The sequence below is a fragment of the Oncorhynchus mykiss genome, chromosome 14, assembly GCF_057628025.1.
Source record: "Oncorhynchus mykiss isolate SJ-2025 chromosome 14, ASM5762802v1, whole genome shotgun sequence".
Taxonomy (NCBI): Eukaryota; Metazoa; Chordata; class Actinopteri; order Salmoniformes; family Salmonidae; genus Oncorhynchus; species Oncorhynchus mykiss.
The window spans coordinates 27,164,324-27,188,797 of record NC_143035.1 but is presented as its reverse complement, the minus strand read 5'-3'; the positions used below and the strand labels follow the sequence as shown (position 1 = coordinate 27,188,797).

Sequence of the window (24,474 nt, the reverse complement as noted above, 5' to 3'; positions counted from 1 at the left end):
GCACATACCATACTGGTTCTTCAGACTTCATCGTTTCTCCTGAACTCAGGTAGGATTTAAAGTCAGTTGCTTTGTTCAGATTGGTTTATTTGCTCACCTATTAGTAATATACAGTGTTTGTTGTCTGAGAAGACATTTATGTACTTGTTTGTGGTGTGTGGATTGCAAGGGCGAACTAACCGGCATCATCGTATGTATAACGTGTTTCTGTGTAGGCTTTGGTTCTGGTGGGGTCATCAGTTTTTTTTATAGACAATATTTTAGCACATTTTATAAATTATTTTATTTAACTAGGCAAGTCAGTTAAGAACAAATTATTATTTACAATGACGGCCTAGGAACAGTGAGTTAACTGCCTTGTTCAGGGGCAGAACGACAGATTTTTACTTTGTCAGCTCTGGGATTTGATCTAGCAACCTTTCGGTTACTGGCCTAACGCTCTAACCAATAGGCTACCTGCCGCCCTCAAATATATCTGGGGACATTATCTGTTTTTGACATTTCATTGAATGATTTACTTACTTGCATGACTGTCAATTGTTTTTCTGCTCAAAAACAGTTTCATAGCTTTCAGTCAGTGATTTGGGTAACAAAACTGTCCTTGCAAAGAACATTGGCCATATCAAATGCTGAGGAAAATGTCGGAAACATTCTTTATGATGTATCTTTAAGCTCTCAATATAAATGACTGATAGCATTACATTTTATTGTATGACAAATGTACCCTAAAATATGAATCATTAGACAAATAACCTGCTGTTTTACATCCATCTCATGAGCTAGGTGGAGACTGGCGCCAAAGCCTCTTCACTCCTTGGCAGTTCTGCACTCCTTTTTGTTTTTAACTGCAATACATTGGAAACATGACGATTTATCACAATTTATGCCACGCTGTTTGAGCTGGGATATTTCACAACACATCAAACACACATATCTTACAAAGATCTAAAAAATATGCCAGGATAGGTTTAGACAACGATAACAAATAATACATTTTCAGCCAATGCATAGACGTCCATACAAACCAATGCGTTCCATTAGATCAGAATGCTAACAGAACTCCGGGAAATATCAGAAAGTTGACGCAGTTCTTTGGAACACCATGGCCATCTTCTGGTTCTGGAGGTGAATATCATTTAAAGAAAACAAACTGTTTAAACTAGATAAAGATAAGCATCCTGAACATACTTAGATTAACAGCGAGATGTATGTTTAGCAGGTTGGCAGAGGCTAATCGTTTAAAAATGTTGGCCAGTTGATATCAGGGACAGTCTGGTGAGTGTCAGTGTGTGTTGTTATGACAGGGGCACTAACGTAGACGCTGGTCTGAACCCTCCTACTATTCCCCCTTTCAGCCCTGGACCTGGTAGAGAGGAGAGAGAGAGGAGGAGAGAGAACTCTCATCACCAGATCTTCAGGATGGATAAAACATGGACAAGTGAGTTGTTTAGAGCGGGATGTCTTAACGGTAGTAACGTCACACTTTCCTCTTTGGGTAAATCCAGTTGAATTCAATCACTTTTTGACAGCACCACTTTTGATTTGAATGAAATCATATTTGCCTAAAGTGACTTTTGGACATGAATGCCGAATCATTCAAGAGATGGCACTTCTTTGGTACTCCTTGTGTATATGTCCTTATTTTAATTTTATTTTTACTATTTCCTTTTAAACGTTTTCCTTTTGAACTCTGCGTTGTTGGGAAATGTCTCGTAAGTAAGTGTTTCACAGTAATGTCTACACCGGTTGCATGTGACATAAAATTGTATTTTTATTTAAAATTTGACCTTTTTGCATACCCCGCCATACCTATTTTATAATAAAAAAAATGTAAAGTAATTTCCAACATTCACTCAATGCGTTCTGTTTTTGTGCAGGACAAGTGCAGGACAAGCTATTCTATCAGAACGTGTTATCGGACAGCTAGATGATACCTACTTATATTTTAGATAAAATATGAGGCATGATAACCGTCATCAGACGATACCTACTTATATTTTAGATAAAATATGAGGCATAATAACCGTCATCAGAAGATACTATTAACACATAAATATTATTTGCCACATAATTAATAGCAGAAGAATAATGCTCTCATTGAAAACTGTACACCCGATGTTGTCTTCTCACAAATAGCCGATGTTGTCTTCTCTAAATAGCCTTTGAAGCTCTCTTAGCCAATAGATCACATATTGAAAACAAATAATCTGAACTGAACTACAAACATATTTTGGAATTTCTGTGCTTCCTTGACAAACACAAATCAATATCCAAAAACAGCATGTATATTTTTTTCCGCGAACCTGTGTAACCGGAGTGAAATGGTTCGCGGGGTGCGCGCTAATAGCGTTTTAGTCGGTGACGTCACTCGCTCTGAGACCTTGAAGTAGTTGTTCAACTTGCCCTGCAAAGGCCGCGACTTTTGTGGGGCTATAACGATGCTTCGAGGGTGTCAGTTGTTGTGTGCCGAGGGTCCCTGGTTCGAGCCCAGGGTGGGGCAAGGAGAGGGACGGAAGCAAAACTGTTACACCTGCACATCATCAACTCCTCTCATTTGTAGCAACAATGGGAAGGTTTATGGCAGGGGAAATGGTGTTGCAGTAGTCTAGTGTGTGGGGTTATGGCAGGGGGAATGGTGTTGCAGTAGTCTAGTGTGTGGGTTTATGGCAGGGGAAACGGTGTTGCAGTAGTCTAGTGTGAGAGGTTATGGCAGGGGGAATGGTGTTGCAGTAGTCTAGTGTGTGGGTTTATGGCTGGGGGAAACGGTGTTTCAGTAGTCTAGTGTGAGGGGTTATGGCAGGGGAAATGGTGTTGCAGTAGTCTAGTGTGAGGAGTTATGGCAGGGGAAATGGTGTTGCAGTAGTCTAGTGTGAGGGGTTATGGGAGGGGAAATGGTGTTGCAGTAGTCTAGTGTGAGGGGTTATGGCAGGGGAAATGGTGTTGCAGTAGTCTAGTGTGTGGGTTTATGGCTGGGGAAACGGTGTTGCAGTAGTCTAGTGTGAGGGTTTATGACAGGGGAAACGGTGTTGCAGTAGTCTAGTGTGAGGGGTTATGGCTGGGGAAACGGTGTTGCAGTAGTCTAGTGTGTGGGTTTATGGCTGGGGGAAACGGTGTTGCAGTAGTCTAGTGTGAGGGGTTATGGCAGGGGAAACGGTGTTGCAGTAGTCTAGTGTGAGGGGTTATGGCTGGGAAACGATGTTGCAGTAGTCTAGTGTGTGGGTTTATGGCAGGGGGAATGGTGTTGCAGTAGTCTAGTGTGTGGGTTTATGGCTGGGGAAACGGTGTTGCAGTAGTCTAGTGTGTGGGTTTATGGCAGGGGAAACGGTGTGGCAGTAGTCTAGTGTGTGGGTTTATGGCAGGGGAAACGGTGTTGCAGTAGTCTAGTGTGTGGGTTTATGGTAGGGGGAACGGTGTTGCAGTAGTCTGTGCGGGAATAATGACAAGTGAACCTGGGGAGCTGTGTGTTCACATTGCCGGAACCGGACTCAGATCCCCTCTGGAGATGGTTTCAGTTCGGGTTCTCTTCGGAGGCTCTTTTGAGAAGTCTGAGTTTCTTTGGAGTGTTCACACTGCAAAAAAAAATGAAGCGAACCGCACTGAATTCACAAAGAATGTCTGAAAGGTTCCACGTGTGAAAACACCCATAGACCCTATTTTACATCATCAGACGTTTTTGTGTTGTGCCCGCCATCGGTTGAGACAAAACATGCTCTTGAATACAGGGTTGTTGTCATGTTTTTGCTGTTAATTGTACTTAAATGGCAATTAAATTGAAATGTCAACTTTCAAATGCTACCACAAAGATGGTAGAGAATGTTGACTTGAATGGGAATATCTTTTGTTTTAAATTATACTGTCAATCCTCCATAGGAAACGTATTGAAATTATAGAAATCTAGACAATGGAATGGACATGACCATTTAATTTGACATTCAACACAGGTGGACCGGCGGCCATCTTTGTGGTATTAATTAGAAGTAAACATTTCAATGGTGTTCCAGTTAATTTACAGTGGTCTGAATCGTTAGGTCCATTCTATTAATTAGATTTCTATGATAGAAATGACACCCACCCTGTATCCAGGAGCATGCTGTGTCTCAACCAATGGTGGGCACAACACAAAAACCTCAGATAATGTAAAGTAGGGTCTAAGTTAAAACATGCTAATATGAAAAAATTCATAGTTTAGGCATTTTTAGGTAATTGATGTTGAAGGTTAAATTTAATTTTTATTTAATTTCTTTAAAAAAGTGTATCAAGTAGTTTGACAACCCTGTTTGTAAGTGTTTAAATTTATTTTTTCCAGTGAGGTGAGATATGTATGTCTCACGGTGTGCCGGGTTCTGCAAAACGGGTTAACATTGAGCACCATTTATCTCCTGAATGTTCTGGCATTCAGGTCCAAAAAGTCACTTTCTGACCACTTCTTCCACGGGCAGACATGTCTGGAGAGTGTTGTTTCAATCAGAAGGGACGATGTCAAAAATGTATTGAATTCAAATGGATTAAGCCCTATAGGAGATAAACTTCATATCTTGTCTCACACTTTCATGTTCTGGAAATGACCAGAGAACCACCCTGCTCTGTCTGGTCTTTTCCTTGATATAGCTCCTCAAATAATCCCCATTATCAAGTTGTTCCTGATCTTATATTTCCAGAAAGAGATCATCATCATCATCATTGAACACACACACTCAAAATCCTATTTTCCCTAACCCCTAACTATAAATGTAACCCTAATCTTAATCCTAGTTGTAAACCTAAACCCTAAACCTAAAATGGCCTTTTTTCCCTTGTGGGGGCCAACAATTATTTTCCCCTTGTTTTACTATCCTTGTGGAAAACAGAGGACTTCTGTTTCCCACAAGGATAGTAAAACCAAACTAAAAATGGTGTGTGTGTGTGTGTGCGCGTGCATGCAGCTGTGCCACCGTGTGTATCGTGGAAGAGGCCGTAGAACAGACCCTGGCGAAACCTGACTCCTGTGGTGGGGGGGTGTGCTCGGGGCGATGCGGTGCCCCACCCTGCTGGCCCTGCTGGCAGGGGTCATGCTATACCTGGTGATAGGGGCGCTGGTGTTCCGGACCCTGGAAAGCCCCCAGGAGAGCAAGGAGCACGAGAAGCTGCTCCGTACCACACGTGACTTCCTCCAAAACCACTCCTGTGTCACCGCACAGAACCTCAGCGATCTCATCATGGTACACACACACCAGAGCACACACATTTGAGCAGAGAAATAGACACACACCATAGAACACACACATTTGAGCAGAGAGATAGACACACACACCATAGAGCACACACATTTGAGCAGAGAGATAGACACACACACCATAGAGCACACACATTTGAGCAGAGAGATAGACACACACACCATAGAGCACACACATTTGAGCAGAGAGATAGACACGCACACCAGAGCACACACATTTGAGCAGAGAGATAGACACGCACACCAGAGCACGCACATTTGAGCAGAGAGATAGACACGCTCACACCAGAGCATGCAGACATAAACACACATAATATACACCTTGGCAGGAATAACTTCAGAGAGTGAAAGCATACACTTGAACAGACAGACAAGTTAAAACACATCTGAGAAGAACCTCGCCAAAACAAAGTCCCGTGTAGAACCCCCACTGAGAAGGTGTAGCCCAGGGGTAGGCAACTACATTCAGCCATGGGATGATTTTTGTCAGTGTGGATGGTCGGGGGGCCGGAACATAATTAGAATCATTTATAAATGAATCACAACTAGGCACCAAAAGGGCTTTGAAATGAAAATGACATTGAGACATGATCACGTCCTTTAAAAATGTATTATATACAGTGCCTTGCGAAAGTATTCGGCCCCCTTGAACTTTGCGACCTTTTGCCACATTTCAGGCTTCAAACATAAAGATATAAAACTGTATTTTTTTGTGAAGAATCAACAACAAGTGGGACACAATCATGAAGTGGAACGACATTTATTGGATATTTAAAACTTCTTTAACAAATCAAAAACTGAAAAATTGGGCGTGCAAAATTATTCAGCCCCCTTAAGTTAATACTTTGTAGCGCCACCTTTTGCTGCGATTACAGCTGTAAGTCGCTTGGGGTATGTCTCTATCAGTTTTGCACATCGAGAGACTGAACATTTTTCCCATTCCTCCTTGCAAAACAGCTCGAGCTCAGTGAGGTTGGATGGAGAGCATTTGTGAACAGCAGTTTTCAGTTCTTTCCACAGATTCTCGATTGGATTCAGGTCTGGACTTTGACTTGGCCATTCTAACACCTGGATATGTTTATTTTTGAACCATTCCATTGTAGATTTTGCTTTATGTTTTGGATCATTGTCTTGTTGGAAGACAAATCTCCGTCCCAGTCTCAGGTCTTTTGCAGATTCCATCAGGTTTTCTTCCAGAATGGTTCTGTATTTGGCTCCATCCATCTTCCCATCTTCCCTGTCCCTGCTGAAGAAAAGCAGGCCCAAACCATGATGCTGCCACCACCATGTTTGACAGTGGGGATGGTGTGTTCAGGGTGATGAGCTGTGTTGCTTTTACGACAAACATAACGTTTTGCATTGTTGCCAAAAAGTTCAATTTTGGTTTCATCTGACCAGAGCACCTTCTTCCACATGTTTGGTGTGTCTCCCAGGCGGCTTGTGGCAAACTTTAAACGACACTTTTTATGGATATCTTTAAGAAATGGCTTTCTTCTTGCCACTCTTCCATAAAGGCCAGATTTGTGCAATATACGACTGATTGTTGTCCTATGGACAGAGTCTCCCACCTCAGCTGTAGATCTCTGCAGTTCATCCAGAGTGATCATGGGCCTCTTGGCTGCATCTCTGATCAGTCTTCTCCTTGTATGAGCTGAAAGTTTAGAGGGACGGCCAGGTCTTGGTAGATTTGCAGTGGTCTGATACTCCTTCCATTTCAATATTATCGCTTGCACAGTGCTCCTTGGGATGTTTAAAGCTTGGGAAATCTTTTTGTATCCAAATCCGGCTTTAAACTTCTTCACAACAGTATTTCGGACCTGCCTGGTGTGTTCCTTGTTCTTCATGATGCTCTCTGCGCTATTAACGGACCTCTGAGACTATCACAGTGCAGGTGCATTTATACGGAGACTTGATTACACACAGGTGGATTGTATTTATCATCATTAGTCATTTAGGTCAACATTGGATCATTCAGAGATCCTCACTGAACTTCCTGAGAGAGTTTGCTGCACTGAAAGTAAAGGGGCTGAATAATTTTGCTTTGTTAAAAAAGTTTTAAATATCCAATAAATGTCGTTCCACTTCATGATTGTGTCCCACTTGTTGTTGATTCTTCACAAAAAAATACAGTTTTATATCTTTATGTTTGAAGCCTGAAATGTGGCAAAAGGTCGCAAAGTTCAAGGGGGCCGAATACTTTCGCAAGGCACTGTATACTTCGAAACAGATTTCCTAAATTAAACACATTTTTAGCTGAATTCCTGGTAATTTTATATTTATTTTTTTACTAAAAACTAAAATCCTAAAAAGAACACAGACCCCAGATGTAGCCCTAGTCTGTCTGTTCTGTCTCTGTACTGTCAGAGTGTGGTGAAGGCTGTGGAGGCGGGCCTGGATGTCAAACACAGCTCCACCAACTTCACTAGCAGGTGGGACCTGGCCAGCGCCTTCTTCTTCTGTGGTACCATCATCACCACCATCGGTGAGCCTTTGTTCACTTTTCCCTCCTGCAAACCATTTGGTAATAACTTAGTCAGCCAGATGTGTATTTTGAATTTGACAGAAAATGAATGATCCAATCTCAGAAAATACAATGAACCTCAGTAGACATGCTGGTGAATTGAATCATTTTTAAATGATATAGATTAACATATAGGTGAATATATATGGTCTCCCTCTGTCCGCAGGGTTTGGCAACCTGTCTCCCAGGACCAAATGGGGCCAGCTGTTCTGTGTGTGTTATGCCCTGGTAGGGATCCCTATGTTTGGTTTCCTGCTGGCTGGTGTCGGGGACCACATGGGGACGGGACTGAGGAAGGCCGTGTGGAAGATGGAGACACTCTTCCTGGTTAGACTGTCTTCTCTCAGTGGCTGCTTCATTTACAGGATGTCATCTCATTGTTCTCGCCTGTCTCAGGGGCTGCTTAAGTGATGTCACTGTGCTGTAAACAGAAGAGGCCGTCTTGGAGTCTCTAGCACTTGAAACATGTTACACACAAGTAGAACAGAAGCCGGCTTAAACATTCAGTCAGTCATTAGATACTTCCCAATGTAACTTTGCAGTACTAAAAAAAACTAAAAATGATTGTTTCTGTTCATCAAAGAAAAGGCACATTATTTGATTATCTTGAGGAAGATCTTACCCTCTCCATCCTTTTTCCCTCATCTCTCCATCTTTTAATTCTTCAGTCATTCCCTTCTTATTTGGTGTCCCCTTCTCTCTCTGCCCCTCTCTCAGAAGCGGCGGGTCAGTCCCACTTATGTGCGGGTCATGTCTGCTGTTCTGTCCATCCTGATTGGCTGTCTGATCTTCCTCGCCGTGCCAACGCTGGTGTTTAAGGAAGTGGAGGACTGGTCCTTTCTGGAGGCGCTCTACTTTGTGGTCATCACCCTGACCACGGTCGGCTTCGGAGACTATGTAGCAGGTACGAAGTGAACACTTGTTACATGACACTGTACACACTTTGGACAGTACAGACTCTGGAGAGTACACACACTACACATTTCTATCAGTATACACACTGTGAAAGATACACTTGATATTTCATAGGGATATGGACCTGTCTAAGCCCTTTTGTTTGTGTGTATGTGCATGCTTGTGCTCCTTCGAGTCCATGCGATTCCAATGCGTCAATGTCCTTGTGCGTAGGTGCTAACCGGCGGGACGGAGATCTGTTTAAGCCCCTGGTGTGGCTCTGGATAGTGTTTGGCCTGGCTTACTTTGCTTCCATACTCACCATGATCGGCAACTGGCTGCGGGTGCTGTCCAAGAAAACACGTGCTGAGGTGAGTGGTAGTGAGTGGGACACAAACCAAGTGATTGGAAGGGCTGGTGAAAGGATCCATATGACAAGATCTGGACAAAGATTTTACTGAAAGGCAATTTGGATTTGTACTGTCAATATTTATTTATACTCTGTCTCTCTGTCTTTCTCTGGGTCTCTGGGACACCTCTCTCTTTCTTTCTCTGACTCTTTCCCTCTCCCTCCCCTTTCTCTCTCTCAGATGGAGGAGTTGAGGGCCCATGCTACAGACTGGACACAGAACATCCAGAACATGTCCATGGACTTCCGGATCCCCAACCCTCTGGAACTCAACGACCCCTTCCTGCTGCAGCGGCGCCGCTGGAGACGCAGCACCCGGCAACGGGTCCGCAGGGGGGCGCTGGGGCACCGCGGCAGGCAGGGCGCCATAGAGGAGAACGGACATCTGCCCAATAGGTGGGTCACACGCTCCATGACCCGTCTGGAGGTCGTGAGGTTAGGGGGGGGTGAGGTTAGGACTGAAGGGGTGAGGTTAGGACCAGGGAGGGGGCTAGGGGTAGGTTTGAGGGCAGATTGCAGGGTCAATGCGAGGTCAGAGGGCCGGACGGTTGCGAGGTCACTGTCGATGCCTTCGGCACGCTCCGTGATGGAGTTAGACTATGACCCTGATCCTGTTGCGATAATGATGATGCCATGGGAGTCGGGCTCTGTGTCCGAGTCTCCAGAGTCTGACTCCAGATCAGTTGTCTCCTCCTCTGACTCTCACACCTCTGACATGTGTATGCCAGGGCGGAGGATGCCTTTTGCTAGTTTTGACCCCAGTGGGTCTCTCTGTACTGAACAGAGGGGACGCCATGGAGGATCCAGGCTGGTATATTTCAAGGAGGATGTCCGGTTCCCTGTGCCTCTCCGGCAACAACCCAACTCCACCATGCCGCTCCCCATGCCGCTCCCCATGCCCCCTTTGCCCACCCCGCCAGGCTGTAAGATGCTAGATTTCTTCGGGGAGAACTTGGCCTACATCGACGAGTCGTCGGACACGCTAAGTGACCGGAACCAGACGGTTGAGGGAGGTGTCAGTCCTCGTCCGCGGATACACCGCATGAGGAGGCAGCTGAAGGAGAGGAGGGACAGCGACATGCAGCCCCCCTCTAACCCGCCGACTCCTCCCCCTCTTTCCCATCTCAGAGACTGACACCGTGACATGCAGCCCCCCTCTAACCCGCCGACTCCTCCCCCTCTTTCCCATCTCAGAGACTGACACCGTGACATGCAGTCCCCCCCTCTAACCCCCCCACCCCTCCCCCATCTTAAAGACTGACACCGTGACATGCAGTCCCCTCCTCTAACCCCTACCACCCCTCCCCCATCTCAGAGACTGACACCGTGACATGCAGTCCCCTCCTCTAACCCCTACCACCCCTCCCCCATCTCAGAGACTGACCCCGTGACATGCAGTCCCCTCCTCTAACCCCTACCACCGCTCCCCCATCTCAGAGACTGACACCGTGACATGCAGTCCCCTCCTCTAACCCCTACCACCCCTCCCCCATCTCAGAGACTGACACCGTGACATGCAGTCCCCTCCTCTAACCCCTACCACCCCTCCCCCATCTCAGAGACTGACCCCGTGACATGCAGTCCCCTCCTCTAACCCCTACCACCCCTCCCCCATCTCAGAGACTGACACCGTGACATGCAGTCCCCTCCTCTAACCCCTACCACCCCTCCCCCATCTCAGAGACTGACACCGTGACATGCAGTCCCCTCCTCTAACCCCTACCACCCCTCCCCCATCTCAGACTGACACCGTGACATGCAGTCCCCTCCTCTAACCCCTACCACCCCTCCCCCATCTCAGAGACTGACATCATGACATGCAGTCCCCTCCTCTAACCCCCCCACCCCTCCCCCATCTCAGAGACTGACACTGTGACATGCAGTCCCCTCCTCTAACCCCTACCACCCCTCCCCCATCTCAGAGACTGACACCGTGACATGCAGTCCCCTCCTCTAACCCCTACCACCCCTCCCCCATCTCAGAGACTGACACCGTGACATGCAGTCCCCTCCTCTAACCCCTACCACCCCTCCCCCATCTCAGAGACTGACCCCGTGACATGCAGTCCCCTCCTCTAACCCCTACCACCCCTCCCCCATCTCAGAGACTGACACCGTGACATGCAGTCCCCTCCTCTAACCCCTACCACCCCTTCCCCATCTCAGAGACTGACCCCGTGACATGCAGTCCCCTCCTCTAACCCCTACCAACCCTCCCCCATCTCAGAGACTGACCCTGTGACATGCAGTCCCCTCCTCTAACCCCTACCACCCCTCCCCCATCTCAGAGACTGACACCGTGACATGCAGTCCCCTCCTCTAACCCCTACCACCCCTCCCCCATCTCAGAGACTGACCCCGTGACATGCAGTCCCCTCCTCTAACCCCTACCACCCCTCCCCCATCTCAGAGACTGACACCGTGACATGCAGTCCCCTCCTCTAACCCCTACCACCCCTCCCCCATCTCAGGGACTGACACCGTGACATGCAGTCCCCTCCTCTAACCCCTACCACCCCTCCCCCATCTCAGACTGACACCGTGACATGCAGTCCCCTCCTCTAACCCCTACCACCCCTCCCCCATCTGAGACTGACATCATGACATGCAGTCCCCTCCTCTAACCCCTACCACCCCTCCCCCATCTCAGAGACTGACACCGTGACATGCAGTCCCCTCCTCTAACCCCTACCACCCCTTCCCCATCTCAGAGACTGACCCCGTGACATGCAGTCCCCTCCTCTAACCCCTACCACCCCTCCCCCATTTCAGAGACTGACACCGTGACATGCAGTCCCCTCCTCTAACCCCTACCACCCCTTCCCCATCTCAGAGACTGACCCCCGTGACATGCAGTCCCCTCCTCTAACCCCTACCACCACTCCCCCATCTCAGAGACTGACCCTGTGACATGCAGTCCCCTCCTCTAACCCCTACCACCCCTCCCCCATCTCAGAGACTGACACCGTGACATGCAGTCCCCCCCTCTAACCCCTACCACCCCTCCCCCATCTCAGAGACTGACCCCGTGACATGCAGTCCCCTCCTCTAACCCCTACCACCCCTCCCCCATCTCAGAGACTGACACCGTGACATGCAGTCCCCTCCTCTAACCCCTACCACCCCTCCCCCATCTCAGACTGACACCGTGACATGCAGTCCCCTCCTCTAACCCCTACCACCCCTCCCCCATCTCAGAGACTGACATCGTGACATGCAGTCCCCTCCTCTAACCCCTACCACCCCTCCCCCATCTCAGAGACTGACCCCGTGACATGCAGTCCCCTCCTCTAACCCCTACCACCCATCCCCCATCTCAGAGACTGACACCGTGACATGCAGTCCCCTGTTTAACCCCTACCACCCCTCCCCCATCTCAGAGACTGACACCGTGACATGCAGTCCCCTCCTCTAACCCCTACTACCCCTCCCCCATCTCATAGACTGACCCCGTGACATGCAGTCCCCTCCTCTAACCCCTACCACCCCTCCCCCATCTCAGAGACTGACCCCGTGACATGCAGTCCCCTCCTCTAACCCCCCACCCCTCCCCCATCTCAGAGACTGACACCGTGACATGCAGTCCCCTCCTCTAACCCCTACCACCCCTCCCCCATCTCAGAGACTGACCCCGTGACATGCAGTCCCCTCCTCTAACCCCTACCACCCCTCCCCCATCTCAGAGACTGACACCGTGACATGCAGTCCCCTCCTCTAACCCCTACCACCCCTCCCCCATCTCAGACTGACACCGTGACATGCAGTCCCCTCCTCTAACCCCTACCACCCCTCCCCCATCTCAGAGACTGACATCATGACATGCAGTCCCCTCCTCTAACCCCTACCACCCCTCCCCCATCTCAGAGACTGACACCGTGACATGCAGTCCCCTCCTCTAACCCCTACCACCCCTTCCCCATCTCAGAGACTGACCCCGTGACATGCAGTCCCCTCCTCTAACCCCTACCACCCCTCCCCCATTTCAGAGACTGACACCGTGACATGCAGTCCCCTCCTCTAACCCCTACCACCCCTTCCCCATCTCAGAGACTGACCCCCGTGACATGCAGTCCCCTCCTCTAACCCCTACCACCCCTCCCCCATCTCAGAGACTGACCCTGTGACATGCAGTCCCCTCCTCTAACCCCTACCACCCCTCCCCCATCTCAGAGACTGACACCGTGACATGCAGTCCCCTCCTCTAACCCCTACCACCCCTCCCCCATCTCAGAGACTGACCCCGTGACATGCAGTCCCCTCCTCTAACCCCTACCACCCCTCCCCCATCTCAGAGACTGACACCGTGACATGCAGTCCCCTCCTCTAACCCCTACCACCCCTCCCCCATCTCAGACTGACACCGTGACATGCAGTCCCCTCCTCTAACCCCTACCACCCCTCCCCCATCTCAGAGACTGACATCGTGACATGCAGTCCCCTCCTCTAACCCCTACCACCCCTCCCCCATCTCATAGACTGACCCCGTGACATGCAGTCCCCTCCTCTAACCCCTACCACCCCTCCCCCATCTCAGACTGACACCGTGACATGCAGTCCCCTCCTCTAACCCCTACCACCCCTCCCCCATCTCAGAGACTGACATCGTGACATGCAGTCCCCTCCTCTAACCCCTACCACCCCTCCCCCATCTCATAGACTGACCCCGTGACATGCAGTCCCCTCCTCTAACCCCTACCACCCCTCCCCCATCTCAGAGACTGACACCGTGACATGCAGTCCCCTGTTTAACCCCTACCACCCCTCCCCCATCTCAGAGACTGACACCATGACATGCAGTCCCCTCCTCTAACCCCTACCACCCCTCCCCCATCTCAGAGACTGACCCCGTGACATGCAGTCCCCTCCTCTAACCCCTACCACCCCTCCCCCATCTCAGAGACTGACCCCGTGACATGCAGTCCCCTCCTCTAACCCCCCACCCCTCCCCCATCTCAGAGACTGACACCGTGACATGCAGTCCCCTCCTCTAACCCCCCACCCCTCCCCCATCTCAGAGACTGACCCCGTGACATGCAGTCCCCTCCTCTAACCCCCCACCCCTCCCCCATCTCAGAGACTGAACAAACTGACAGACACAGGTCATGAAGGGGGATACTAAGGCTGGTCTTTATTACTAGTGTTCAAAGGAGAAGCAGACCTTAAAGCTCAGATGGACTTATCTACTGGGGATCAATGTGGGCCAGGCCAACAATTTATTAGATCTCACTGACTGAGGACCACAGTCACCATTGAGAAATATTTGTATGAAAACCAATGAATGTATTCAGCAGCACAGGTATAGAATATATAAACTGTCTCAGCTCAGTGAAGTCAGACTCACTGGGTTGAGAAATAGTACCAAGTGTAGTACAACAGCTCCTCTGCATAGGTGTAGAGGCTGCTGTCCTGTCTGCTACTGGAGCTCAGCCCAAACCCCAGACACCGTTTTTAAATGACACTAAAGTGGATGGACTTTTTGTAATAACCATTTAGATCTGGTGTCAGAGATCCATGTCCCTGTATATCCAGTGTCCTTCCGCATGTGGGATATTCAGTACTCTGCTTGTATAGCTTGTTTGTTTTGACGCTATTCTGTTGCCCTGAATGTGTATGTGCCAAACTGGTATTTAAAATAGAATTGTGCTTTTCTAAATAAAGAAAAGTCCTATACAAACCTACAATACTGTATGTTTGATAGACTGATGAGATAACAACATGATATACTGTGTAGAGAGGCCTTGGGGAGAGGTGTGGGTGGGGCTAGAAGGGATGTCAGATTGTATGTGCACACACACACACACACACGCACACACGCACACACGCACGCACACACACACACACACACACACCCCTCCCGTCTCAAAGTCACTCACCCAGACACACTCACTCAGACACCCAGAGGAGTGTTACTTTGGGATAAGTGCAGGTTGAATATAGTAAGGGGTGGTTAGGTGGAAAGGACTAACAGATGCTGGGCTGGTTTACAGCCGGGGACGGAGGGGTGGGACCTCACCACACCTCCGTCCTGCAGCCTGCCAGCCACTCAGGGGTCTACCCCCCTCATGTCCTCTCACCCCTCCTTCCCCTTTACAGAGAGGCCACACGTCCTTTTCCCAGAGAGGCTGGACAGGGATGGGCGGGGCCCCAGAAAGGCTCACAGGGACTGGGGGAGGAGGAGAGGGTTAATGGGGGTACAGTCTGGTTACTATGTCCGACTCTCTAGGCACTATCTATTTTTCATCACCTTTCTGTGTTTGGCGCATAAAGCAGACCGACTTGGCAGCTGAACAGACCCACTCTGTTTCTCTCTAGGTTCAGTGTCAACCACAGCAGTACACAGAGCCTAGAGATAAACATACAGAACACTGCAGTCTCTCTCTCGAACCACTGAAATACCAGAAGGCCTAAATATAATTTGAGTTCTTAGGGTGGATGTATTTTGAGTTTTTATGCATCTTATCAAAAGTGGTTAACGTGGCTAAACTTTGATTTGTGTGACTGGATCAATGTTATCAATATGACCTTAACATTTTATACAAACAGCAATCAAGTAAGAAGTAAATTACAAATAAATGAAAAGTGTGGTTACAGCTGTGCAAAGCCCTACCATGCCAGACCTAATAGTTACAAATTTGCTAAGGCTACAAAATGGCTACCACCGTCCAATGTGGATGTGTTCCAAATTGGGCCTATCAGCCCATGTTTCTCCTTTGAAAACCTCCTTTCTGTTTCATTCCTCCTCTCCTCTCACCACAAACCCTGAACGGGTTTAAATCTGGCATTCCGTGAGTGGTCGCTCTGGAAATCTTTCACATCCTGTTTACGCCAGCAGATTTCAGCCCTTACCGCAGAAAGCTGGCTAGAGGCCTCTACTGCCTGGACACACAACCTCACTCTATCCTTTATTTTGCTTTCCGTCTCATATTTCTCGCTCTTTCTCCTTCTCTGTCCTCTCCTCACTCCCCTCTCTCGCGCTGTCATTTTCTCTTCTCTCAGCCTCTTTCTCTTCTATCCTCTCTCAGCCTCTTTCTCTCTCCATCTCCTTCTCTCCCTCTGTCAGCCCAAAGGAAAACTAGCTCACATCAACAGTTCACATCACATCACGTCTCCCTTTAGGAAATGCACACAGATCTCTGCCTAAAGCTACTTGGTGGAGTTCACATAATCTTATGCAACAAGCACACATTGTATTTCCAACCAAAACACTTTAATATCAGATTTTGAAAATGTGAAATAAAGTTTAATAAAGCTATTTCAATTAATAAGATATTTACAGTATTTTTGACCTTATGAAAGTGGGGAAAAGACCCACAGTTGAAGACAATTTCTCAGTTTCATACTTGTGAGATTTGAAAAAAAACAGCCTGTGCCAGACTCCGAGTGTGTAAGTGAAATGAAGGGTTGAATATATAGACAGAGAGGGTCAGTCTGTCCTTTTTGCTTGAGGAGCACAAATAGTCGTTGTTTTGTCAAGCTCTTTTCCTCCTCCTTCCCCCTCTCCCGCCGCTGGGCTCCTGCGTCAGCGGCACTTGCAGGACCTGACCACCATGTTGGAGAGCTGCTCTACCTTGGGCGTTCGGCCCATGAAGTACACGATGGTCAGAGGCTCCAGGTCCTGAGGTACGCAGCACGGAGATGCCGACGCCTCAGGGTTCAGCTTGTTATACAGTGGCAGGATCTGTGTGTGTGTGTGAGAGAGAGAACATGAAATATCACAAAAACACTACTTAAAGAGAGAGTTCAACCAAATTACAAAATGACACATTGGTGTCCTTACATTGAACAGGTATGAAAGTGATGCATGCTTTGGTTTAGTTTCCCTGGCACTGTTTCCTTCCCTGGCACATGTCCCATTCAAGTCATGGGACCGATATTAGAATTGTTTGCACGTCATATCCAAACCATCTGAAAGTATCTAAAATTGACTGACTGTGAAGCTCAACAAAGTCACTTATAGATGATTTGAACGTTATGAGTGAAAAATGTTAATGGTTGCGTGACTTGAATGGGATTTGTGCCACAAATGCTAAAACGTTAGCATGTGGAAACAGTAGCAGGAAAACTAAACCAAAGCATTGATTGCTTTCATAACCTGTCCATATTTGTATTTGGTATTTGTATTTATTATGGATCCCCATTAGTTACTGCCAAGGCAGCAGCTCCTCTTCCTGGGGTTTATTATGGATCCCCATTAGCTGTTGCCAAGGCAGCAGCTCCTCTTCCTGGGGTTTATTATAGATCCCCATTAGCTGTTGCCAAGGCAGCAGCACTCTTCCTGGGGTCCAAACACATTAAGACCCTTATATTACACATAAAACAAAAGCTAAACAATACATCATATAACTCTGTCACACCACCACATATCCACGACTGCTTACAGGGAAGGAAACTAATTGGTCATTTTGTCAATTTGGGCGCACTAACCCTTTAAGTACTTCCATCTAACCTTACTACTGTGTTGAACAATATGGTTCTTTAGGAGCACTGGGATGTGTAACCAACGGACTGTGCAGGGTGCTGAGATGACAGAACATTTCAGCCATAAGACCTGACTGTGACTGAGGTGATAGAACATTTATGCCACTGTAGTGGTTGGGGGTTAACTAACCATGTTGTGGTGGTTGGGGGTTAACTAACCATGTTGTGGTGGTTGGGGGTTAACTAACCATGTTGTGGTGGTTGGGGGTTAACTAACCATGTTGTGGTGGTTGGGGGTTAACTAACCATGTTGTGGTGGTTGTGGGTTAACTAACCATGTTGTGGTGGTTGGGGGTTAACTAACCATGTTGTGGTGGTTGTGGGTTAACTAACCATGTTGTGGTGGTTGGGGGTTAACTAACCATGTCGTGGTGGTTGGGGGTTAACTAACCATGTTGTGGTGGTTGGGGGTTAACTAACCATGTTGTAGTGGTTGGGGGTTAACTAACCATGTTGTAGTGGTTGGGGGTTAACTAACCATGTTGTAGTGGTTGGGGGTTAACTAACCATGTTGTAGTGGTTGGGGGTTAACTAACCATGTTGTAGTGGTTGGGGGTTAACTAACCATGTTGAAGTGGTTGGGGGTTAACTAACCATGTTGTAGTGGTTGTCAGCGCTCCAGAGGTATGGGCAGCTGCCAGAGCAGAAATTGGCCTTGTAGCCCTTCGGCTCGTGGATCCACTTCCAGTTCAGGTCTCGGCGGAAGTCGATGTAGAGAGATCGCAGACAGCAGCCCGCGCCTGAATTCCTACAACAGGTAGGAGAGACGGACAGAAAACACTCTTTCATTCTGATCCACACAGAATATATCCTACTTAATAAGTTTCAGGACTGCAAGCCTAGCAGACTCCCTATAAGCCTCCAATAGATTCATAACAACAATACAACGATCATCAATAATGTGGCTATGAACAAATATGCAGTGGTTCTGTAGATCAAAGACCAAAATAAAGAGATAGCTCTGATAAGTATATTCTATAGTTGTAGATAACAATGTAGGTTTTTGGCTTCTGGATCCATGTTTCCCCTACCTGGAGCAGGTGGTGGTGTCTGCAGCAGCCCTCCTCTTGCGGGTCTTTTTGCCCGGGTTGTCTACCCTGTCACTGGGCAGCAGGGTGAGGATGAGGTGGGGGGTCTTGGTACTAAACTCTACCTGGCCCTTAGCCCCCGGCTTCCGCACCTGCTGCTGAAGCAGCTCATCATCCAGACCTTGGGAAGAGGAGGAGGAAGAGGAAAATGAGGGAGAGGGGTGAAGGAGGAGCGAGAGAAAGGGTTGGTGTGGAGTGATCTCATGGAGACATACTGTAATGGGAACATTTGTCAGCCAGAATGCTGTGTGTAAGTGAATTGAGAAGCTCAATCATTAAAAAAAGAGCCATGTGTTATGTGTCTATGTTACTTAACATAAACAAGTTCTACAACAAGCAGACCTGCGAAGCGTGTCTCCAGCTCCTCACTCTTATTGAACACAATGCTGTTGGTGGAGGGAACGAAGGTGCAGCATGGACAGTGAACACCCAGCTTCAAACCCAGGTTCCTCTCTGAAAGAGTGATATGGAGGATGAGAGGATAAAGTAAAGGTAGAGAGATGGTGAGAGGAGAAAACAGATATATACCTCTAAATGTGTGTGCAATAACCACTAACTTAACAACATTCAAGGTGTCAAGTAACATTTTACGTGACACCTTGAATGTTGTTAAATAGATAAAGGGGTATAGAGCCATGTGATATGCTTGTCAACGTACCCTTATGAGCCAGCCAGTCCTTCACAGTGTCAGTGACATCCACAGAGAGCCACGCCCCCTTGGTCCGTGGGCGAACAGTTCTGGAATCGATGTATCTCTGCGAGGGGCCTGTTGGCTCTTCTGGCTTTATCACCTGACAGAGACATAGAGGGAGAAACAAAGCGAACCAGAGGATAGCGTGTAACCCTCTGTAGATATGCTCTTGAACATCAGTCCACAGCTGGCACAAGGGAGCGTTTACAATGAAAGTGACTCCAAAATGACACTACATTATTTACCATTCATTTCTATTGGGCACAAAATAATCTGAAACACAACCAAACTGAACAGCAAATGTATCCAACACGTTTGTAGACTCACAAACTAGGAATAAGGGATCAAATACTAAACTTTTGACTACTTTATTTATAAGAATTTGAGCGGTGTCAATGATTTCAACCCCTACCTTTCTGAGAGAAACAAATGATTACTTGTTAAACAAAATCTCTTTTTCTGAGCAGTAGTATTATTATAAAATAATATAATTTCCCAAAACATTTTTGCATACAATATAGCTCTGTATTATTAATTTTATACAATCGTTATTGCTCATTTTTATGAAGGGTGTCAATCATTTCAGACTCCACTGTATTGCAGTTGCAGTTCTATGATATTGTGACACCTGGAGTGGGTATATGGTATTGTGACACCTGGAGTGGGTATATGGTATTGTGACACCTGGAGTGGGTATATGGTATTGTGACACCTGGAGTGGGTATATGGTATTGTGATACCTGGAGTGGGTATATGGTATTGTGATACCTGGAGTGGGTATATGGTATTGTGACACCTGGAGTGGGTATATGGTATTGTGACACCTGAAGTGGGCGTATGGTATTGTGACACCTGTAGTGGGTATATGGTATTGTGATGGGTCTACCTGGTGCAGGTAAGTGATGGTGTAATGTTGTCAGTACCTGATAGATCTCTACTCTCTGCTCTGAGGTGCGGGCCTGGGGGTTGGGTGCTCTGTAGATTCTGAACTCAGCTTTGACCAGGGTGCTGGAGTTCCTGTCCACACCACTCACATCGAATCCCACCACTCTGTAATACGGGCTGGGGACTGGAGGGTTCACTGCATCTATGGGAGTGGTAAGAGATATAGGACTTATTAGAAATACGAATACCTGGACATCAATTAATTCATAAATATGCAATCTTCACCTCAACCTGTATCCACAAATTACCTGACTACCAGTACCCCCTGTGTTATAGCCTCGTTATTGTTATTTTATTGGTACTTGTTATTCTTTTTTTACTTTAGTTTATTTGGTAAATATTTGGTAAACTCTTCTTGAACTGCACTGTTGGTTAAGGGCTTGTAAGTAAGCATTTCACGGTAAGGTCTACACTTGTATTCGGTGCATGTGACAAATAAAGTTTGATTTGAATCTACAGTGTGTGCTAAATATTGTATAGCCTATCCGAGCGTCTCACACACATATCCTAAGTCATCGAGGTATCTGACAAATGGTTGACAACTTGGCAAGGGTGGTAGGAAGGGTTGAGTTGGGTACTTTCTAAACGTAATCGGTTACAGTTACAACCTGTCCAAAATTGTAATTAGCAACGTAATTTTTGGATTACCCTAACTCAGTAACACAATCGGATTACTTTGTTACTTTTGGATTACTTTCCCGTTAGGAGGCATTAGAAGAAGACAAAAAGGATCCATCAAAAGCGTTTGGTGTGTCATCATGGTGGTCCCTGACCTGTGGTCAGACACTCAGGTGGAACGCATTTTTTCAGTGCTGAATTGAATGTCATTGATAAAACAAAAATATGTCATCATGTATTTTTTTCCGCGAACATCCTTTCTGAATGTAAAAGTAATCCAATAAGTAATCACGTAGTTTTTCAAAAGTATCTGTAAAAAAAAAAGTTTTTGTAATCAGATTGGTGGTTGGAAATCATTACGCATATGCGTTATAGTGCTGTACAACGTTTTTTAATTTTTTATATATATAAATCACTTACATAAAAAGGGACCACGATTGATTTGAGACATATATTGAAATTATAATTGTGGAAAGCGCCACTCACTGATGTCTGTGCGCTGCGGAAGCATGTCTATGCGCTGAACCTCTTTTGCATAATAATCCTCCTCGCTGCTCTCCCGGTCGCACGCGGACTCGGCCTGGCGCGCACGCTCCTTCAGCAGCTCCCGAGTGCTGTTGTAGAGCAGCATCACCTCAGCGGGCACAGTCTCGGGCTGTGGGCTCGGTGCGGGGGGCTCCGGTGGGCTCCGGTAGCGGAGCTTGCTGAGGATCTGACCGCGAACGGCCTCGATGCGCTTGGACTTCTGATCATCCAGGCTGAATGACTGGCAGGTGGAGAGCCCCTCCGCGGACACCGCCAGCCGGAGCAGCAGCAAGGCGAGGTGGGTCAGCCACATAGTCCGGTGGTCAGATTGGTGAACGGACTCACTCGGCTCCATATGAAATCTTCAGGAATCTTTCAGTCTGTGTCTGTCCGGTGCAGTCCAATGCGCACTGAGGACCTGTGTGGAATCCAATGCGCACTGGCGAATGTTTTAGCAACTCCCAGAGTGTAAACTTTATTAACAGAGAATTTACGTTTGAAAAACTTCTAACACCCTAAAAACCCGAAAACAATCTGCCAAATAATAGTGAAAAAGAAATACAATTACAATTTAAGAGTGCTAAATGACAAACATGTAATGTAAATTTAAGAGTTCAGCCCATGTCTTACATTGCAAAGTTCTATCAAATAATTTGGAAAGTGTATGTTTGTTCATGTTCTTCTCTGACAGCCTCTGAGCAAATGAAAGAAAAAAATCACTATTATTTGTATTTTTTATTATCGGAACTGAATGCTATAGATTCCCGCTATAAGGGTGACTTCACTGGTTAAATAAATTATAGTAATGGGCTATGAATTTACAAACATTTTGAGAAAATGTTGAGATGTAAACCAATCAGCATGGTTGGCTCGTCAAATTATTTCACACTACATACAAGTTAGAATATGATTAAATCCTCCATGGAAGAAATATTTGTACTCCCGAAAAATAAAACTCCTCCAGAAAAGTTCAAATACATTATAGAGCTTAGGGTAAGCGTTGGTACAGTCCCATCCTTAGAAAATTAAGAAACATCTAATCCTCTTGATTCTTCTGAGGTGGATATCAGAGGGGGAAAAACGATCCACTACAGCAAAAAGGTCTGATGCCACTCTTTCATTTCTTGGCAAGAAAAAATAAATAATCCAGAGCTGTGGGACAGTAACTTCAGTGTGCAATGCAAGGTGTGTGTGAAAGAGAGAGACAGACAGACAAAGCAACAGACAGAACGAGAGACACAGTGGGTGATGGGTATGTGTCATTATGTAGGTATCTCCCTCTCATCAATTCAGAATACACACACACACACACACACACACACACACACACACACACACACACACACACACACACACACACACACACACACACACACACACACACACACACACACACACACACACACACACACACACACACACACACGGCAGATATATTTTTGGAAAATCTCCACACCACAAAAAGGGTTTGCACAGGCCTCCCTTCTATCCTCAGGTAAGTATCTTGTTGAAACATGTCAAAACCACCACTTGATAAGTAGCCAGGCCTAAAATCTGTCCATGATTTGTCCGTGTTACCCAGTCTCCATTGCAAAGCTAAAAAGTTATAGATGGAGTTTGCTAATTCCTTGGCTTGTCATATTTGACTGATCATGTTCTCATTCGTCTTCCCTCTAGTTATTTCCATAACTGTGACATGTCTCCTAAGTGTGTCCTACATAAATGTAGGCCACTTGTCCATATCTAGTATTTATTTCAATCTTTTAATTTTCAGTTATAATAAATGAGTAGCCCAGTTATTCAGTCCCACCCTGTCTCTTTCTTTCTCTCTCTCTCCCCCTCCTTCCTTCCCTCTTACTCTTCTTCCCAGTCTCATTGTTAATTACAGTTCAGAAGCCCGGGACTGTTAATCTGTCAAAGGAGGCTTTTATTGCAGCTCTCTCCCCATCCCATTATACTGTTATTATAGTTTCGGCTCCAAGGCTGTAATTGCAGTAAGTAGAAGGGATAGGTACTACAAAGAGAAAGAGAGTAAGAGACACAAGCAGCCCAAAGGCTTGTGGCAGGCTTTTTTCTCTCCTTGCAAGGTTTCTAAAAATGATAACACTACAGGGGAAGTTTGGGAACAAACACATTCTTGTTTCAACATGCTGTGCCCCAGAGCCTCAGACGGTGCACCCCCATGGCTGCTCAGAGCAAATTTTGCCTACGTGGATCTAGGGATGTTTGGCAACAGCCAGTGTTACTGTCTGACCTGGGGTTAATGGATCAAAGGGGCCTAGTGGTTAGTTGTAGAATTGCAATGTGTGGGTAGAAAAATACTTGCTCTAAAACAACTTATCCCTGGCTGGAGCTTTTTCTCTTTCCCTCAGTCCAAATATAGTCATGACTCGCCACGTCATCTATCCCCTAGCAGTTCTCCTGCCTGCGACAACAAACTCAAGGATATGGTTCTCTCTCTCTCTCGCTCGCACACACAAACGCTGCTGTCCCATGTTGTAGAGACATTGAACCACTGGTCACTCCCGTTTCACACTGTGTATTTAAATACTGTATCCCGACATCGCTCATTCTAATATTTCTACTACTGTACATTGTATTTTAGTTACAGTGTTTATACACACCACATTTGTATTTATATACTGGATACTTGACATAGCTCACTCTAATATACAGTACATGACCAAAACTATGTGGACACCTGCTCGTCGAACATCTAATTCCAAAATTGTGGGCATTAATATGGAGTTGGTCCCCTGTTTGGAGGCTGTTAGAGCAGCACTCTTCTGGGAAGGCTTTCCACTAGATGGTGGAACATTGCTGCGTGGACTTGCTTCCATTCAGCCACAAGAGCATTAGTGAGATTGGGTGCTGATGTTGGGCGATTAGAAGCACAGAATCATCTAGAATGTCATTGTAAGCTGTAGCGTTACGATTTTCCCTCTCTGGAACTAACGGGCCGCGCCAGAACCATGAACAACAGCCCCAGACCATTATTACTCCTCCACCAAACTTTACAGTTGGCACTATGCATTCGGGCAGGTAGCGTTCTCCGCACATCTGCCACACCCAGATTCGTCCATTGGACTGCCA

The 24,474-nt window shown here is 46.8% G+C and overlaps 2 protein-coding genes across 2 annotated transcripts; one reads left to right on the top strand and one right to left on the bottom strand.

Moving 5' to 3' along the window:
• The first annotated feature begins 4,878 nt into the window (after window positions 1-4,878).
• Window positions 4,879-11,585, top strand: kcnk4a (potassium two pore domain channel subfamily K member 4a). Its single transcript, XM_090198064.1, has 6 exons — window positions 4,879-5,198; window positions 7,577-7,694; window positions 7,900-8,060; window positions 8,451-8,637; window positions 8,862-8,998; window positions 9,218-11,585. Exons 1-6 carry the CDS (start codon window positions 5,010-5,012, stop codon window positions 10,169-10,171), a joined length of 1,746 nt encoding a protein of 581 aa, XP_090054190.1. The 5' UTR covers window positions 4,879-5,009; the 3' UTR covers window positions 10,172-11,585.
• Window positions 11,586-16,226: 4,641 nt separating this feature from the next.
• Window positions 16,227-23,327, bottom strand: tgfb5 (transforming growth factor, beta 5). The gene is made up of 7 exons (XM_036943207.2): window positions 21,343-23,327; window positions 20,217-20,380; window positions 19,261-19,393; window positions 18,945-19,055; window positions 18,546-18,723; window positions 18,109-18,262; window positions 16,227-16,714 (listed from the first exon to the last, which is right to left on the bottom strand). Exons 1-7 carry the CDS (start codon window positions 21,734-21,736, stop codon window positions 16,556-16,558), a joined length of 1,293 nt encoding a protein of 430 aa, XP_036799102.1. The 5' UTR covers window positions 21,737-23,327; the 3' UTR covers window positions 16,227-16,555.
• Window positions 23,328-24,474: the final 1,147 nt, after the last annotated feature.